The sequence below is a fragment of the Rhinatrema bivittatum genome, chromosome 1, assembly GCF_901001135.1.
Source record: "Rhinatrema bivittatum chromosome 1, aRhiBiv1.1, whole genome shotgun sequence".
In the NCBI taxonomy this organism is placed as follows: Eukaryota; Metazoa; Chordata; class Amphibia; order Gymnophiona; family Rhinatrematidae; genus Rhinatrema; species Rhinatrema bivittatum.
Window position 1 is genome coordinate 582,278,119 of NC_042615.1, and position 19,783 is coordinate 582,297,901.

General features: G+C 47.2%; 1 protein-coding gene across 1 annotated transcript in view; it reads right to left on the bottom strand.

Moving 5' to 3' along the window:
• The window catches only part of LOC115099399 (semaphorin-4D-like), a 180,947-nt gene that overhangs the window by 39,183 nt on the left and 121,981 nt on the right, over positions 1–19,783 (bottom strand). The window contains exon 11 of the mRNA XM_029617029.1: positions 2,320–2,435. Coding sequence (XP_029472889.1) covers positions 2,320–2,435 — 116 coding nt within the window. The remainder of the gene's footprint in view (positions 1–2,319; positions 2,436–19,783) is intronic.

A 19,783-nucleotide genomic window follows, 5' to 3' on the forward strand; every position in this document is an offset into this window, starting at 1 on the left:
CGCCGGGACGCGACCTGGGGCGGGTACGGAGGGCGCGGCCACGCCCCCGGACCCGCCCCCAAAACGCTGCCGACACGCCCCCCTAAATGCAGCGACGACCGGGCCCGCCCCCCGACACGCCCCCGACACGCCCCCCTCGGAGAACCCCGGGACTTACGCGAGTCCCGGGGCTCTGCGCGCGCCGGTAGGCCTATGTAAAATAGGCTCACCGGCGCGCAGGGCCCTGCTCGCCTAAATCCGCCCGGATTTGGGCGGATTTAGGCGAGCAGGGCTCTGAAAATCCGCCCCAATGTGAATTGTGCACTGGTGTTATGTAATGTCCATGTTAAACACATGCCTTTAAGTACATAGATCCCATAGTGGAATCCATGGAGAAAGAGGCTGCACCTTCCTCCTCATATGGTTGGTGGCTCAAGGCAGAATCACTAAACAAGTGGGACCTTCTCATTTATGTCCTTTCCTCTCCCATGTTCAGCTGTACTACACAATATGGAAAAACAGAACCATCTTGTTGGGAATCCTTGCCTCTTAACTGTGAGAATAATCCAGAGATCTGACTCTTTTTTGGATACCCATCGAACAGTCTAACTAGTGGCTTCCTAAACAAGGATGAATCCTGTAGCTGTATTTATTTTATTCAACTACTGTGCAGTCTCATCATTCAAATGGCTCTGCACCAGGATGCTCAAAAGACCTGTGGTCTTTGTCCCCATAAATCCTGCTCCAAAGCTAGCAGTCTTGTCCATAATTTCCCTGTCAGACAGTGGCACTTCACAGCTGGTAGAAGGATCCAACTTCAAAAGCTTAAAGTCTGGTCCCACATACTACTACTATTACTACTTATCACTTCTATAGCACTACTCGACATCTGCAATGAGGACAAAAACACGTAAGAGACAGTCCCTGCTCGGTAGAGCTTACAATTTAATCAAATCAAACATCCAGGGCAAAATGGTGAAAATCAGTATGGCTGTGAGCACAGCATCTTTCTCTCTGAAGTGGTTTACTTTTATCTGCTATACTGATCTGACCTCTGAGATAATCTATATGGAAGAACCAACCTTATTGTCTGAAAATTGACCAGAATGTGACCAAGATGATCTCAAAATTTAAAGTACTAGAAGATATTATGCACTGCTCTAGTACTACAGATCCTGAGTTGACCCCACTGGGTTCTGAGAGGGACTAAGTGCCATCTGGCCTGCTCCTAAAACATGAGGATTGTCAAATAATAATTATCAAGTGAGAAGTTAGGATTACTGCCCTGTGCTTAACACCCTATTATAGAAATCTGCTTTACAGAGGATGCTCTCAAGAGGATTCCCAGGCCCCAAGGTCCTCCTGGTCAAAAACGATTCAGTCATGGGAGATTCCACATGGTTCACCAGGCTATAGGATGCTCTGGCTGAGCAGAGGCATACAAGGTTACCAGTAGGCATACAAAGTTGCCAGTGGCCACTGATTCTCACCACAGAAGCACCAGAACCTTTCTGCCAAAGGACGAGAGCCTTCAACTTTGGTCTGTTTTTGTTTTTAGGCTTGGTTCAACAGAACAGAGAGGCTTTTAAGATTGCAAAATGTATGTGTGTTACAATTTGTATTTTTATGTATGTGTTCCTCCCTAATAACTTTGGAACAGCTAGATCTAGTTGCACCAAATTTTGTGTAAAGGTAGCTCCTTGGGGGACATTGGACTTTTCCACTTTTCTAAAGTTGGTGAGTGATTTGGAGAAAGGTGGGATGGGGCATAAGAAGTGGGCAAAGTTGGCATCTTTCCAAAAAGAAATACATTGGGGGGGGGGGGGGGGGGGAGAGATTGAACCTAGGGGTTTCTAGAATTTCACACTTTTTATTTGTTTCGTCCTGCTGCAATGAGTGCTTCTACCACAATGCTAGTAACATGGTTCCTCCCTAATGTAGACCAGAGCATAATGGTGCTGTGCAGAAGAGGCCCAAAGAAATCTGTTCACAACAGACAGTACCCATCAATCCTAACAGATGAGGTGGTGTAATTAGAACAGCATAATTTAGTAAGAAAATAATTAAGCAATGTTTTTAGCTGTGATGTAATTATAGAATATACGGTTTCAACTTATGTACTGTATCTGTAAGTCCTCTATGTAATATGATGCCATAATCTGGTTTGACACATTTATAATTAAAATTAAAAAAGAACAGGTCTGAATCCTTATGAACACATCTGTACTCTCACTGATGAACTAAGACCCAAATACCAACCAGCTTCTATAAGTCAAACAAACACAAGTTAACTTGTACATCTTAGGAAACTGAAATCTTAATTCTCCAGGTCAGTTTTACCTTATTGGAGGACAGCAGCAGCGTCTGAACAGGATCGGCATCTGAGAAAATTTGTACGTGTTCAATTATATACATTCTTTTCTCGAAGTTAATAGCCTTGTGCAGAAATCCTTCATCTGCAATGGAAAGCAAAGTTCTCCTGCTCATTATAAGTTGAAGCTTCAAAAGTTTTGCATGTAAAACTCAGCATATACGCATGTAACTAGCATATACTATTTTATAAATCTCAAACATACAGGTGTAAGTATGGGTTTGAGAGTATATTTGCACGTGAATAAAATGTGCAGACCAGGGACATTCTAGAGCAGGACCAACATTTACATGTGAAAGTTGCTATTTATGATGTAGATTTGGCATCTTACTCGAGTGTATTTACACCTGCTCTATATCTGTAGTAAGTGATAATAAAAGTCTTAAAAGTGAAATAATGACTGGGGGGGAGTTAACGCTGAATAGCCAGGAGGGTCTCAATGACCTGGGTAAACTGGTAAACTAATTGGTAAAACTGGTAATTTCATTGTCGTGCAAATGTTAGAAAATCTCTTTGCCTGCATGTGTAAAACCTGACTTACAGGGGGTAAGTGTCTCCACCCATATATTTTTAGCTAGATGTAAAAATGCATGGGTATAGAAGTTGCCTACCTCTTATACAGATAAATTCCAATTTATTCAGCGAAGTAGCAGGACTTATCCAGATGTTCCACTTTATCTGGCTAAGTAATAGCAGGTTATAAAATCAGGAGTAGATGTTCACACATCCAGATACATGCATATATAGGGGCGAATGCAATTATTTGAAAGTTATCCTTGTATGTAAGCTGCCAACTCAAACTCACGTGATATAGTACTTCTCAGACCTAATTTAAATACAGCTGCCAACCATTAAAGCATGACATAATAATTAACATTTCCAAAGATTTCCATGTTGCTACACACTATATTACCTTCACTGAGATACAGTTAAAAGTGGAACTATACACCTAGGCTATTTTCCCAGTAAACAATTATTAGTAATTACGATGAATAAATCTTCTGTCAATCAGAAGCCAGCAATGAAGTGTGCTTGACCTTATGTGAGACTCGGATTAGTTTTGCAGCTGCTATGCTGACTCTTGGCTTCTGAAAGGATGGTGGATGCCATCAATGATTGGACCAGAAAACTAAGACTGTTTCTTCAAAGTGCTAAGGTCTATACAGGCTGCCAACTGTCACCCAGCTTTTTAATGTTTGCCTTTTCCTATATTGGTAAAAATCAGCTCAGCATCACCTCAGTGTTTATGACTGTAGATTTGCTATATTCCCATGTGAAGCAGAACTAATTTGGGTTTTCTCTGAATGCCATTACATAGACAATCACTATGCCAGTGAGTTCTCCTGAACAAACTGGAAAGAGACAGTATTGCGCAACCAGGAATATTGTTGGACAGTCACATAAGCACAGGCTGGTGCTAGTTTTTTTGCTACCCTGTGTGAACAATTACTGTGCTACCTCCTCCCCTCCCCCCGTTCATTCATTATCTGTCCCAGGCCCACCAAAAAAACATCCGGCTCCCTTCAGTGATACAAACTTTAAAAACCAACACCATCCCTGCCCTCCCCCCAAACTCATGGCTGGTGCCAAGGGTATTAGGTGCCCTAGGTGAACCTTATAGTCATGCACAACGCCCCCCACTATTCCACACACAAAGTTAAAGAGTTATGCATTTATATTATAAATGAAAAATATCAAAGTACAATATTCTGAAGTAAAAATATCACTTACATTATATTTACTTGGACTGCTGTGATGCCAACTAGAAATCCCTGCAAAAAAGACGTTTGGAACGCATATAGTATTATTTATTTATTTATTTAACATTTTTATATACCGACCTTCATGAAAGAAATTCATATCAGATCGGTTTACAAATAACATGAGGGGAATAACAAAGTCAACCATATAACAAGAAATGAAAGTTACATATAACAAGGGGTATTAACCTGGAGGGCTAGGATAGCCGGAGCGATAGAAGGCCTATTGTGATGTGTGCTGGGTGTGGGCTTGACCCTCTGAAAGCCCGAATACACTAATACATATGCCTAATACTAATACACTAATACTAATGCCTCACCTCACAAACAGAACCTCACCAAATATAGAATAGAATAACCATAAAGTAGAAATACAAATGCGAAGACAAAAACTGAACTGGAAACTACAAGAAGCCAGACTCTATGCAGTGCAACAATGAAAAAACAGAACCATCACCATTCCTCTAACATCAAACAATAAAATAAAAAAATAAAATATAGTTACTTGTGTCCATCCTATTTTATAAACCTCGTACGTAAGCACTCAAGTACTGGAACACAAATAAATTGGTGTGCTTATAGCCAATTACTGACTAGGTGAAGGGTCTGCGTAATCTGGGGGGAGTCTATATGACCTGGAAATAAACAGGGCAAACTGGTGGATGAACTGATTAAACTGGTCATTTTCTGCATGCATGCATGTTATAAAATTACCTGACTTGCATGTGTAAAGCCAATATTTCCTAAGGAAAATGTCAATTTCCTAGCGTGTAGCAGATGGACTCATTACAAATGGGTATAGTGTGCTCGTGCTAGCAGTTGGAGACGGATCTGACGTCAGCACGTGGTACATATACCCCTGCAGGAAGTGCAGACGCTCAGTAATTTCCGTCTCCAAAGCAGTTTGGAGCTACCTAACGCTCGCTGAGCGTTCTTCCAAATTCTAACGACTAAATTCATAGTAGAATCCTACCTGAAGACGAGCCCCGCACTCCTGCGGTGATACCCTAAGGTCCCTCCCCCAGTTGAGTTTCCCGAGGTGATTTCCATGGTCCCTCGGAGGTAAGAGCCTCGGTCCGGTGGCCGAATCGCGGCAGGGACCTAACCCCCGAGTGAGAAGGGCTCGGGCGTGGCATAGAGGCAGCCTCGGTCCCGGTGAGGACTTGGCCCCCGAGCGAGACGAGTTCGGGCGCGGCCTAGAGGCAGCGGGTGCACTTCTTCGAGCGTGGCGGTGACGGTAATCACCCTCTCCCCCCGCAGCCGGAGACCGCCCGGGTCGCAGCCGGGAAGCGCCGAAGATCAGGAAGGCGTACATCTTCCTTTACTGGTCTCCGGAGAACGAGGATTAGCGGGGTCTGCCTACGTAGCAGCCCGCCATTTTGCCTGCCAGCTCGCCGTCGTCCTCTGCCCTGTGTAGGCGCACGTTGTTAGGCGCCCGTTGATAGGCGCCCGTTGTTAGGCGCATGTTGATAGCGTTCTTAGGCGCACATAGAGAGGCGCACGTTGATAAGCGCACGCTGATAGGCGCACACTGATAAGTGCATATTCATAGGTGCATATTCACAGGCGCACATTGATAGGCGCACGCTGATAGGCACACATTGATAGGCGCATGCTGATAGGTGCACATTGATAGGCGCACGCTGATAAGCGCACATTGATAGGCACACGCTGATAGGCGCACATTGATAGACGCACAGCTTTCGCGCATTTTACAAAGCGCATACTTGCGGCTGGGAGCGCACCGGCACATAGGAATAATAGACGCAATGGAGCGTATGAGAGCCCAGGCGTCCACAGAGCCGGCAGCTCCAGAATCAGGCATAAGAGCTCTAGGCCTCTGCTCTGCATGCCACCTCAGAGCCACACAGAGTGAGGAAGCAGACTCCCTATGTGCCCAATGTGAGGAGGCCCTGGGAGTTCCAGGTCAGGGCCGGTCCCAGCCCAGATTAACGACCAGTTCCTCAGGGAACACCCCGGACCTAGCAGGCCGAAGTGAGCAGCCGGGGAACCCGAGAGACCTGGTACCCCTGAGGCTAGACTCGGCTTCTCTCTCCTGGGTGGAATTATTCAAGGGGATTCATGCCTTTGTCCAAATGCAGTCTGCTCCCCGGACAGACCCATATGTGCCAGATGACCCTGCCCCTGGACCCTCTAGGCCTAGGCACGGCCACTCGCCACCCGGAAGCCCCATTTATGGGGATTCAGATTGCTCTGAGGAAGAAGGCGAGCTTCCCGAGCAGGGTGAACTTCCCTCGGGGATAGAGCCGTATCGAACAATGAGGCGCTTCTTCCTTAGGGAGGATCTCCCAGACCTGGTCTCTCAATGCCTGTCGGAGCTGGCTATCCCGGGCCAAGGCACCCCAGGGGAACCTAGTATGAACCCCCTGCTAGAGGGCCTTTGTCAAACGGCTCACCATTTTCCCCTCCTTCAGGCAGCGCAGCAGCTAATAGATCTGAAGAGGAATGCACCGGAGGCCTCATTCAAAGGGGGTCGGGCCTTGTCTAGCATGTACCCCCTGGACCCGGCAACTAAGGAGCTGCTGGCGTGCCCCAAGGTAGACGCCATAGTCAGCGCAGTTGTGAAGCGCACTACCATTCCAGTGGAGGGAGGGACGGCCCTCAAAGATGCGCATGACCGGCGCCTGGACGCCATTCTGAGACAAGCCTTTGAGGTGGCAGCCATGTCCCTGCGAATCGCGACCTGCTGCACCGTGTTGACGCCTTCCTGTTTATCACAAGCCAGGAACAACACCCCGGGAGAAGAAATGGAATCAGCTCTCTCATTCCTCACAGACGCTGCCTCCGACTTAGTTCGTACGGAATCCAAGGGAGTGTCATCCTCAGTGGCAGCCAGGAGACACCTCTGGCTACGAAATTGGTCGGCCGACTCCTCCTCCAAGGCACGCCTTACAAGAATGCCCTTCAAGGGATCCCTCCTGTTCGGCAGCAACCTTGAGAACTTGGCTAACAAGTGGGGGCGCCTCTCCATTACCCCGTCTAGCAGAAGATAGGTCAAGGAGGAACCAGCGCCCTCTTCCTAGGCCACCCAGAGGTAGAGCCTCTCAGCATTTCAACCCCTACAGGACTCGCTACCAAGCACCTCGTTCTCAGACCAGGAACCAGTCCTTTCGGACCAGGCACAACAAGAGGGGAACTGGCTCGGGTTCGGGTCCCGGCCGCACCCCACAATGAGAATCAGCTGACCCATCTGGGGGAGGTAGCCATAGGGGGCAGGCTAACCCTATTCTACTGCAGATGGGTCGAGACTACTTCGGACCAGTGGGTCCTCGCCATCATCCGAGAAGGATACTACCTGGACTTCCTTCATCCTCCTCCGGACAAGTTTGTGGAATCTCCTTGTCCACCCCTCAAGAGGGCGGCACTGGAAGCTACCTTGCGGAGGCTCCTGTCCCTAAAAGCCATAATCCCAGTGCCTGCATGGGAGATAAATTCTGGGCATTACTCCATTTATTTTATTGTACCCAAGAAGGGAGGCACCTTCAGGCCTATCCTGGACCTCAAGTCAGTCAACCGGCACTTAAAGGTCCCAGGATTTCGCATGGAAACTCTGCGGTCAGTCCGATGCGCAATACAGCCAGGGGAGTATCTCACATCCCTGGATCTGTCAGAAGCCTACCTGCATATCCCAATTCATCGGGATCACCAGCGCTACTTACGCTTCAAAGTCCTGCAACAACAGTTTCGGGCGTTACCCTTCGGGTTAGCCATCGCGCCGCAAACCTTTACCAAGGTAATAGTAGTGGTAGCGGCGTCGCTCAGGAGAGAAGGAATTCTCATCCATCCCTACCTAGACGATTGGCTAGTCAGGGCAAAGTCTCCGGAGGAGAGCCACCGGGCAACCAACAGAGTTATATCTCTTCTGGAAAGCCTAGGATGGGTAGTCAACATGAGCAAGAGTTCCCTACAGCCTTCGCAGTTGCTGGAATACCTAGGAGTCCGATTCAACACCCAGGGAGACAAAGTCAGCCTGACCTCCAAGAGGAGATCAAAACTCCGGAATCACTTGCAGACTCTGCTGAGCTCCACCCGGCCCACGGCTTGGGATTATTTACAGGTCCTCGGCCTAATGGCGTCCACCCTGGAAGTAGTGCCATGGGCACGGGCTCATATGAGACCATTACAACGCACCCTCCTTTCTCGGTGGAGCCCATGATTACAGAACTACACCGTGCGTCTACCTCTACCGTCCAGAGTATGGAATCAGTTACGGTGGTGGCTGCAGCCCGGCCACATGAGCCGGGGGTCAAAGATGTCCTCCCCAACCTGGACCCTGCTCACTACAGATGCCAGCCTGAGTGGCTGGGGAGCACACTGCAAAGAGCTAACCGCCCAAGGGCGGTGGAGCAAAGAAGAGTCGGGGTGGAACATCAACCGACTAGAGGCACGGGCAGTCAGGCTAGCCTGCATGAGATTTGCGCACAGACTTCGAAACAAGCCAGTCAGAGTGATGTCGGACAATGCCACCATGGTGGCATATATCAACCGACAGGGCGGAACCAGAAGCCAACAGGTATCCCTAGAAATAGCCCTCCTGATGGTTTGGGCGGAAGGAAATCTCCAGGACATGTCCGCCGTCCACATCGACGGGAAGGACAACACCACGGCAGACTTCCTCAGCAGAGAAAGCCTAAACCCGAGGGAATGGCTACTGTCACCCACGGCCTTCCAGATGATTGTGGATCAGTGGGGGACTCCGGGCATGGACCTACTAGCGGACAGGTACAACGCTCAAGTACCCAGATACTTCAGTCGCAGACGAGATCTTCTATCCCACGGGATCGACGCCCTGGTGCAACCATGGCCTCAGGGGATCCTGCTATATGCCTTCCCCCCATGGCCCCTGTTGGACGCCATTATACACAGGATTCAGCGGCACAGAGGCCTGGTTCTTCTGGTGGCCCCGGACTGGCCAAGAAGACCCTGGTACGCAGACATGAGAAGACTTCTGGCAGGGGATCCCCTACCCCTGCCCCCTCACAGGGACCTGCTGAGACAAAGTCTCATTCTCCACGAGAATCTAGCACCACTCTCTCTTACGGTCTGGCCATTGAGAGGGCTCAACTGAGAAAAAAGGGATACTCGGGGGCGGTTATAGAAACACTCCTCCGACCCCGCAAGTTCTCCACATTGCTAACCAACCCACATGCCGCCAAAATCCCCATCATTTTGGACTTCCTGCAAGATGGGTTCAGAAGGGTTTGTCTCTCAGTTCAATCAAGGTTCAGGTGGCAGCGCTATCCTGCTATGGCCCCAGGTGTGATGGCAACAGCATTGCCACACACCCAGACGTTTCACGTTTCCTGAAAGGAGTCAAACACATTCGCCCGCCACTGAAATGGCCAGTGCCTCTATGGAACCTCAACCTAGTTTTGGACTTCCTGGTGGGACCCACCTTCAGACCCCTCCGAGGACTATCCCTCCGGTTGTTAACTTTGAAGATGGTATTCTTGCTGGCCATATGCTCCGCACGCCGCATCTCGGAGCTACAAGCGCTGTCCTGCCGCGATCCGTTTCTCAGGATCACCCCAGGAGCTATTCATCTTCGTACGGTTCCTTCCTTCTTACCCAAAGTAGTCTCACACTTCCACCTCAACCAAACCATATCCTTGCCAACCACAGAAGGATTGAAGAAATCGGAAGCAGGTCGAATACTGCGTCATCTCGACATCGGCAGGCTGCAGTCCAGATACCTGGAAATGTTGGAAACAGTACGAAAGACGGACCACCTGTTCGTCCTTCATAGTGGGAAGCAGCAAGGAGAAGCGGCCTCACGAGCGACTGTTGCTCGCTGGATCAAAGAAGTTATCAAAGCGGCCTACGTAGAAGTGGGAAAACCACCACCTCTACGAGTCAAGGCTAACTCTACCAGAGCACAAGCGGCCTCCTGGGCAGAAGCTAGGATGCTGTTGCCTGCAGAGATATGTAAAGCAGCAACGTGGTCCTCCATCCATACCTTCTCCAGATTCTACCGTCTGGAGGTCCAGGCCAGGGAGGACACGGCATTTGCAAGGGCAATCCTAAACGGACCTCGGGCAGCCTCCCACCCAGTCCGGGAGTAAGCTTTTGTACATCCCATTTGTAATGAGTCCATCTGCTACACGCTAGGAAATGGTGAGATTACTTACCTGATAATCTCGTTTTCCTTAGTGTAGGCAGATGGACTCATCATCCCGCCCGGCTGCCGATATATATGGGGATTCACCGTTTCGAGGTAAGCCATGTTTCCTTATATAGGGCATCCACCCTGCCGGGTGTCGACGCCTCCCGGTTGAGAACACTGGCGGTCTCCAGCTACTATCAATCGGTTAGGTTAATCATGTTCAGTTAATCAATCGGTCAGTCACACATATATCCATACAGCTTTTGCAAGGAAGATTACTGAGCGTCTGCACTTCCTGCAGGGGTATATGTACCACGTGCTGACGTCAGATCCGTCTCCAACTGCTAGCACGAGCACACTATACCCATTCGTTATGAGTCCATCTGCCTACACTAAGGAAAACGAGATTATCAGGTAAGTAATCTCACCATTAGTAGATGTACGTGCAAGTGCTTAAAATTAGAAGCACACATTATACGCGAAGAGGCATATTTTGTATAATGTGCACATACTTGCATGAATGTTACAAAATACTAGCACATGTGCGCTCGCGTTCACATATGCACGATTATGAGCGCATATGTGCTCATTTTAAAGTTATCCTCTTAGATCCTAAGTTTGGCTGAAAATTGGCACCTAACTTAGGGCCTCATTTACCAGGCATTAGACATAGAATAGCAGTAAATCAGGCCCTTTTAGGTACCTAATTTAGGTCTTGATTTACTAAATCGTGATAATAAGATAAGGCTTGGAAAACAATATTTAATGAATGTGATATTGCATGCTTTTTAAACAAAATTTCACCTCCTATGGAAATTACCTGCTTTGCTTGCATTTGCAGGCATAAAATTAGCTAATGCAGGAAAAGCAGTTAATTACTAAGCAATTTACTGCAAATAAAATAATGCGGCTGACTTAGAAAAAATCAGACCCATTATTTTATCACATTTCAGAGAGGTTTAGTTATTTTATTCCAGGGTCATTGGGACACTAATGTGCATCCCGATGGTCCCAGGATGAGCTTTAAAGAGCCAAACAGACTGAAAACAACACCTCCCCAAAATTAATAAAAACATCCCAGGGGTCTAGCAAGAACCTTGCTCACCTCCCACCTTTAAAGGCGGTGCCAACCCCAAAAGTGAAAAAAGTGATGCCCCGTCCCTTCTCAGCCCCTCCCCTTTTCAGATACCAACTGCCCCAAGCCAAGCCCTCTTCTCATACTTCCCCAAACCCCCTTTTCCCCAGACCTCCTTTACAAAAAAACAAGGCCCTGGTAGTCTAGGGTGGCCCTCCCCAGCCTCCCCTCCTCTCAAAAAGAGACCCTGTGGTCTAGGATGATCCCTGGACCCCACCCTATCAGATAGAAATCTCAATAGTGGTACAGCATTGCCCCGGAGTGCCTTTTAGCTCCAAGCTGGCCTATGCTATTTCCAAAATGGCACAGACCTGCCTCCTTTTCCTAGCATGTGCCTCTAGCAAAGTATGTGTTAAAGGCAAAGGCCAGTTGGTGCTTTTTTGGAAAATGGTATTGACTGGCCTGGAGCTAGGGGATGTTCTGTACCACTGCCATGCCACCAATGAGCCTTTGACCTGATAGGAGGGTTTGCAGGGTGGGGGGCTCCATATAGACCACCAAGGTCTGTTTTTGAGATGAGGAGAAGGGGTTGGGTTGGGAGAGGGCCACCCTAGACCACCAGGGACATATTTATTTGGAAATAGGGTCTGGGGGAGGTTTGGAGAGGCATGGGGGCCTGCTACTGGGAGGACTTTGCTTGGGGTGAGGGTATCTGAAAAGGGGAGGGATTTGGGAAGGGATGGGGGCATTGCCGCACAAGTTTATACTATGTTTTTCCTTTTGGGGTCTACATCACTTCTAGAGGCAGTGGGGATTTGGATAGATGCCTCGGTGGGGGGTTTGACTCTTAGGGGGTTTTGGGTTGCTTGGCCCTTTAAAATGATGGCAGCCCTGTGGTGATCCTGTATTTTTGCTGCTTAAGCCATGTTCTATTTTTTCTCGCTGAGTTTTTATGCGATAAACAAGAACGCACCAATATTGGCATGATATTTTGTCTGGGAGGGGCAAAATATTGCAGGACCCCCATGATATTATATCATTCCCATGATAAAATGTTGTGGCTTGGGCTGCCGTCTGAGTTCCTGTAAGATGCCCCACTGTGTTTTCCTATTATTTTGCTTTCTAAACTAATTTTTCATGCCTCATACGAAGCGGAAGGCAAAGCTGAAGGAGAATACAGTTAACTCTCCCTCTTTGGAGGGTTACCAACCCCGGCTTGACAACTTTTTTACAGAAAAGGCAAATGAAGTCCCTGGAGCGCAAGCCGCTGTGGAGGAGGGCGGGGAGCGAATGCTTTCCCCAGTGGCTGAGGCCATCTCACTAACGCCCGGCGCACTGTGTACACCAATTTCTCCCTCTCAAATCCTTCTAATGACACCGGAAGGCTCCTCAATGCTCCAAGAGGTATTTCGGGGGGTGGGAGTGAATTCAGAGTGGGAAGGAAGGAAAATTTGACCGGAGAGGCTGAAGCAGTGCGGATCAAGGCCATTTGTGCTGCAATTTTGCCAAATGAACATGTGGATTCTGTCTTGATTAACCCAGCCTTGGGTCTTTACTCTTCAGAGGCTGAAAGAGGAGAAGGTCTAGGGGGTGTGAGTAAGCTGAGGGAAGATATTGCCTCATCGATCAAACCTCCCCTTAAAAAACCGATTTGGGAGGCCTTGGTTATATTAGAGGCATCCATATCATCCCTAACAAAAGTTTTTGTTATGTTTTTGTATGGATGTGAACCCTGGGCCGGGATGAGAGGTGTCTCGGCCCACAGGGCTCCTCCTTGTGGGCCTCCCCGCTGACAGGCATGGTCTCAGTGATGAGACTTAGCTGTAGATGGTACTTTATTAAGGAGAGAAGAGTTATTAGGCCTGCAGAGCGGAAAAAGCATAAATACAGTTCTGGTCTGTGGGGTATGCCCAAGGTGATCCGGTGGTAACCCGTGGCAGTTCCTGTACCCGAGTAGAAGGTACCTCAGAAGTGTAGACCCGGTAATGGCCCGCAGAGCGGGGTACGCCGAGGATGTTCTCTCCAAGGTGTAGATGTTACCACAGTAGTGCAGATCTGGTAGTGGCCCACGGAGCAGGGTACACTGAGGATGTCTATACTACTGAAGATGTAGATAGGCAGTCTGAGGTACCGAACTTGGCAGTGGAGCTGGTAGCTGTTAAGGCGATGCCCTGCCATGCAGGGTATGGTGGAACCTCCACTGAAGGAGAAGCGGTAGTGGCCCGAGGCACGGGGTACACAGCAGAGGCTTCACTAGCTGGTTTTGTTGCAGACTGAAGAAGGTACTCATGATAGGCATCCTGGAGAAGTCCAAGAAGCACGTCAAGATGAGCAAGGCAGGAAGGCCCTCCAAGGAGCAGATAGCCAGGAACACAGAAAGGCCCCCGAGGAGCAGGTACCCCGAGTGTCCAATGCCAAGCGACAATCTGGAACAGGAAGTCCAAGATGGAGCGGATTCAGCAACGAGGGTACTCCGTGCTAACTCGTCAATGCAATGGGCCGGTGAGCTTAAGTGCTGTAGCGGAATGACGTCATACGGAGGGGATGCCCCCAAGTTTCCCTCCATGACATGTACAAAGGAAGCCCTTGCACGCATGCTCTAGTAGATTCCGGATTCAAGATGGCAGTTGGCAGCGCCCATGCCATCCTGGGGATGCCGGGGAGGTCGGCCTTGGTTGGCAAAGGCCACCATTCTCCCGATGATTAATGATGTAGGGAAAAAAGAACTGACCGTGAGACGTCGCAGCCGCCTTCGACCGATGGGCACAACAGTTTTTTTGGACACAAATAATCAAACGCAAGTAAATGCTGTTTCCATAAACAAGATTTCATCAGACTTGGAAGCATTTGGAACCCGGATTGTGGATGTAGAAACAGCTCAAATTTCACTTCTTCAAGCACAGCAAGTTCATGAGAAAAAATTGGAGAACTTGGAAAATTTGTCTAAAAGCCTGAACTTAAGAGTTTTAAATTTTCCTATCATAAGGATGATTTCACCTATAGAACTCTTCAAAAATTATACCACTCTAGTATTGAAGATTCCTAAGGAGGCTTTACCATTAATAGTGAAGGCTTACTACTTGCCATCTTCTATTGAAGAAAGAGAAGAAGCTATTCAAGATCAAGATCAAACATTGGATATTTCTACAATATTGGAATTATCTCAATCTTTTGAAGTAAAAAAAAAAAGAGGTTCCCTTTTGGTGAATTTTGCATTTCAAGCTGATAGAAATAATGTGTTGAATTGTTATTTCCTTAACCGTTTATCTATGTTTTATGGTCAAAAGATATGGATATATCCAGATCTCACTAGAAATACTCAATTATGCCGTAAGAAATTTTTAGCTATGCATAATGAAATGGTTGCTAAAGAGGGCATTTCATACTACGATATCCCTGTTAATGTTACTTGAAAATTCAAAATGCTAGTTATGTATTTTTTGAACCGTCTCAGCTTCGCACCTTTTTAGATTCTCATACTCAAGGAAGTAATGGTCAACGATGCAGGAAGGTATTTGGCTATATCTCTCAGTTGTTTCTTCTTACCATTTGCCTAGAAAATTTTGCTGTAGTTTTCCTTGTGTTCTCCCTGATTTCCTTAGATTAAGGGGAATACTATATATTGAAGAGATGATTGCCTAAATTTTGCTTTCTTTGTATTACCTCAGTTACTGTACAAGATTATTCTTGGATATATGTAAAATATTTTAAAAAAATATATTGTGGCTTGATAAATCTCCTTGTTTAAGAAGCTCAGTTTTTTCTGATTATCAGCCTCTTTGTCTGTATTTGGTGAGGATCTATCTGTTCTGCGTGTGTGACCAAAATAAGTTCTTCTGCTAGTGTGTAATTTCTGTGTAGGCATTGATAGAAGTTTTCTTTGTTCTGTTTTCCCAGTAGGGCCTAGTATAATATTTGCAATATTGTTTTTTCATAGGTGGGGTTGTTGCTGTTTGAGTCCTGGGAGTTAGTGTTGTTACAGTAAGTAAGGCAGGATTGCTTTATAGGTTCTAAGTGTCTTTATGGCAGGGTTTTGTATTACTTCACAATATGGAGGCAGTTCCTGCTCTGCATCCATTGCTGGGAGAGTTTCTGTGGATTCAGAATATGAGTACAGGACTTGATATACAAGATGTATATTGGGGTTCTTTTCCATCCTATATAGATTACAGACTTTGCTCCTATAGAGAAGAATTGGTTAAATGAAGCTATTAAATACTGGAGTTTTACTGGGTGATTGAAATTAGTTAAGGGTTTTTTTTTTTAACTGTGTAGAAGGCTCTTGGGATATTTTCTTAAAGTATGTTTATAACCCGTTTAACCCTGCCACTCATCCCTGCCAGTTTAATCCCCTCACCCCCACACACCACCAAATTAAACAGTCAAACTATGTCTATGGCAACTACTGATGAAAGCGGTTGGCCAGGAGCAAGACTGATACTTCACTTCCAATGCAAAGCCAGCATAGGTCTCTGCTTCAACGGCACGGGAGGAAGTTTGACACTTCACGCATATCCAGCATAGCCCTCTGCTTCAACGGCAGGGGAGCAAGACTGATATTTCACTTTCAATGCATAGCCAGCATGGCTCTCTGCTTCAACGGCAGGGGGGAATGAAGAAAGGTGGAGCTATATTCAGGCAACAATCAACAAGGACTGAATTACATAGTCTGAATAAACAGATAAGCATGGGTGTAGCTTGCTTATTGAGGTGGTTAATACCCCTAACTAATTAAGCTATTTCACTTAGATGCAGTTCCAACACTGCTCTCTACATTAATGGCGGGGGTGGAAGGGAAATAAATTAAAAAAAAGGTTACTAAGAGCCAAGAGAAACAGATAAGTATGTGAGAGAAAAAAAAAAGTGCAAAAGCTTGCTGGGCAGACTGGATGGGCCATTTGGTCTTCTTCTGTTGTCATTTCTATGTTTCTATGTTTCTATATATTTTTATGGTCACCACTGGTCAACTAAATTTCTGCCACAAGGCCTCTAAAGCTTGGCAATCAAGCGACTACCCATTAATGAAAACTGGGGGCAAAATAAGTTTTAAGAGGCACCACTAGCCACCTGACTTATAGCCTATTTTTCTGACACAATTTGTGTGCACCAGCTTGTTTATGTGTGTGTGTGTATCTATATATTTCTATATCTATCTATCTTAAATTGCTCTCATGGGTGCTTGCATATAATTACGACTTGCTAGAGGGTTAGCAGCATATAAAATCTGTAAAAGTTTTACAGAACTAAAATTATATCTTGTATTTTCAGCAATGACCCTTTAATATATACGATTAACAACCATTCCCTACAAACACGTATGTTAAAATTACATTTTCAGTCACATCATGGATTAGTTAAAAAGTGACAAAACAAAATAATTTACTTTTTTTGGTTATTGGTTTTTGTAGGTCATGTGACCATTTCATTGATTTTTTTGTTGTTGTTGTTGTCAGGACAAGTTGATTTGCCAATAAGGGTCATGTGAGAAGGAAGTGGCTATATTCATAGAATGGATTGGTCAATAGTACTGTTGCACTGGAGGTGGACCCTTGGCCTGGGGCAGGAATGGTACGGACCTCTGAGGGACCCCAGAGGGCGCCTGCTGCCAGAAGGTGAAGTACACGAGGAGACAGAGGCAAGCTGGAGCTTCACCAATAATGGCTCAGGGGCTCCGTGGGTTGAGCGCCTAGGGGTGGAGCCGAAGCAGCAGAGGACACCAAGCCCCAGCGTTGTGCGAAGAGCAAGGCCTGAGACGCCAAAGCGCTGGAGGGAGCTGGGGATGCAGCTGCCCTGGACCGGGGACGCAGATGGCTTGCCGTGGCAGCAGGAGAGGTTGGTATGGAGCTGGAGAGAGGGTGAGCAGGCCCTGGTGTAGCCAGGGCACATAACAGTACCCCCCTCTAGGCCTCCCCCTCATCAGTCAAGGCTTCTCTGGATGGGAGCGATGGAACTCTTGCAAGAGGGCTTTGTAGAGGATGTTATGTGAGGGCTCCCAGGAATTCTCCTCAGGCCCAAACCCCTCCCAAGATAGGAGGTACTCTCAATGCCTCCTCTGTTGTCTGACATCCAGGACTTCTTTAATCCTAAGGTTGGTGTTAGGTTCAGTGGAGAATTGGGATGGATGAGGTGGATGTTGAGAGGGCCACGAGAGGACAAGAGGCTTGAGGAGGGACACATGGAATGTGTTATGTAACCATAGACTTGGAGGAAGTCGGAGTTGGTACGTCATGGCTCCGACTCGTCGTAGGATCATGAAGGGCCCCACATACTTAGGTCCCAGTCTCTGTGAGGGCAGATGGAGGAGAATGTGCCTGGTGCTGAGCCATACCTTCTGGTCTAGGAACATGGGAGCAGGTCGGCGATGGGCATCAGCAATCCTACTTGCTCGCTCGGCGGCCTAGCCATCTTTGGGTGACTTGCTCCCACAGTTGCTGAATCGACTGGTCAGTAGCTTGGGCTACTGGAGATGGCATGTTCAAGGGAAATGGAAATGGCAGATGGGGCTTCCGGCTGTAAACAACTTGGAATGGGGAACTCCCTGTAGCGGTTGCAACATGAGTGTTATAAGTGAATTCTGCCCATGGGAGGAGATCCGCCCAGTAGACTTGCTGGTCATTTATGTAGGATTGAAGGAGAGCATTTAGAGACCGGTTAGTCCGTTCAGCTTGGCCGTTTGCCTGAGGGTGATATTCGGAGGTTAAATTCAGAGTAATGTTGAATTTGCAACATAAAGACCTCCAATACTTTGCTGCAAATTGCGGACCACGGTCTGAGACAATCTCCTGAGGGAGCCCATGAAGGCGAAAGATGTGGGTCAAGAAAATACGGCCCAGTTCGGGAGCGGAAGGCAGATTAGGCAGAGGTATGAAATGGGCCATCTTGGAGAAATGATCTACAACGACCCAAATCACAGTGTTTCTCTTGGAAGGGGGTAATTCCACAATGAAGTCAGTAGCAAGGTTTGTCCATGGTTCTGTAGGCACCGAAAGAGGTTGGAGGAGACCCCACGGGAGTCCAGTGGGCGTCTTCTACTGGGGGCAGATGTGACATGAGTCAACAAGGTCTCGGGAGTCCTTCACCATGCTGGGCCACCAGTAATGTCTATGGAGCAAATCAAGGGTCCTAGCCCAACTGGGGTGACCAGTAAGGCGTGAATCATGGGCCCAGCAAAGTACTCGCTCTCGGAGGCGATGAGGCACCACCATCTTGCCGGGTGGCACGGTGGTAGTGGCTGCGAGGGAGATGCATGCAGGACCTATGATGTGGGTCGGACCCTTGGGAGTATCTTCTGGATCCACAGAGTGTGAGAGTGCATCGGTGCGGAAATTCTTTGCAGCCGGGTGGTAGCACAACTCGAAGTTGAACCGCACAAAGAAGAGGGCCCAGCGGGCCTGCCGTGTGTTCAGTAGCTGGGTCTCTTTAAGATGTTCTAGATTCTTGTGGTCCATGTAGATGGTAAACTTGTGTTGAGCCCCCTCAAGCCAGGGGCACCACTCCTGGAGGGCCAGCTTCATGGCCATGAGTTCACTGTCCCCAATGGTATAATTGAGTTCTGCGGGTGAGAACTTGTGGGAGTAAAAGGAGCAAGGGATTAAAGATCCTTTCGTGGAGTACTGGCTGAGGACTGCCCCTGCGCCAATGGTGGATGCATCAACCTCTACGATGAAGGGGCGGTTTGGGCCCGGATGGTGGAGACAAGAGCCAGTGTGGAAGGCCTCTTTACATAAGAACATAAGATTTTAATGATAAGTTACAAATTTTTACTAATAGGTCTGAAATTTCATTTTTTAGTTCCTTCAGAACACTGGGGTGTATACCATCCGGTCCAGGTGATTTACTACTCTTCAGTTTGTCAATCAGGCCTACCACATCTTCTAGGTTCACCGTGATTTGATTCAGTCCATCTGAATCATTACCCATGAAAACCTTCTCCATTACGGGTACCTCCCCAACATTCTCTTCAGTAAACACCGAAGCAAAGAAATCATTTAATCTTTCCGCGATGGCCTTATCTTCTCTAAGTGCCCCTTTAACCCCTCAATCATCTAACGGTCCAACTGACTCCCTCACAGGCTTTCTGCTTCGGATATATTTAAAAAGGTTTTTACTGTGAGTTTTTGCCTCTACAGCCAACTTCTTTTCAAATTCTCTCTTAGCCTGTCTTATCAATGTCTTACATTTAACTTGCCAATGTTTATGCTTTATCCTATTTTCTTCTGTTGGATCCTTCTTCCAATTTTTGAATGAAGATCTTTTGGCTAAAATAGCTTCTTTCACCTCCCCTTTTAACCATGCCGGTAATCGTTTTGCCTTCTTTCCACCTTTCTTAATGTGTGGAATACATCTGGACTGTGCTTCTAGAATGGTATTTTTTAACAATGACCACGCCTCTTGGACATTTTTTACTTTTGTAGCTGCTCCTTTCAGTTTTTTTCTAACAATTTTTTTCATTTTATCAAAGTTTCCCTTTTGAA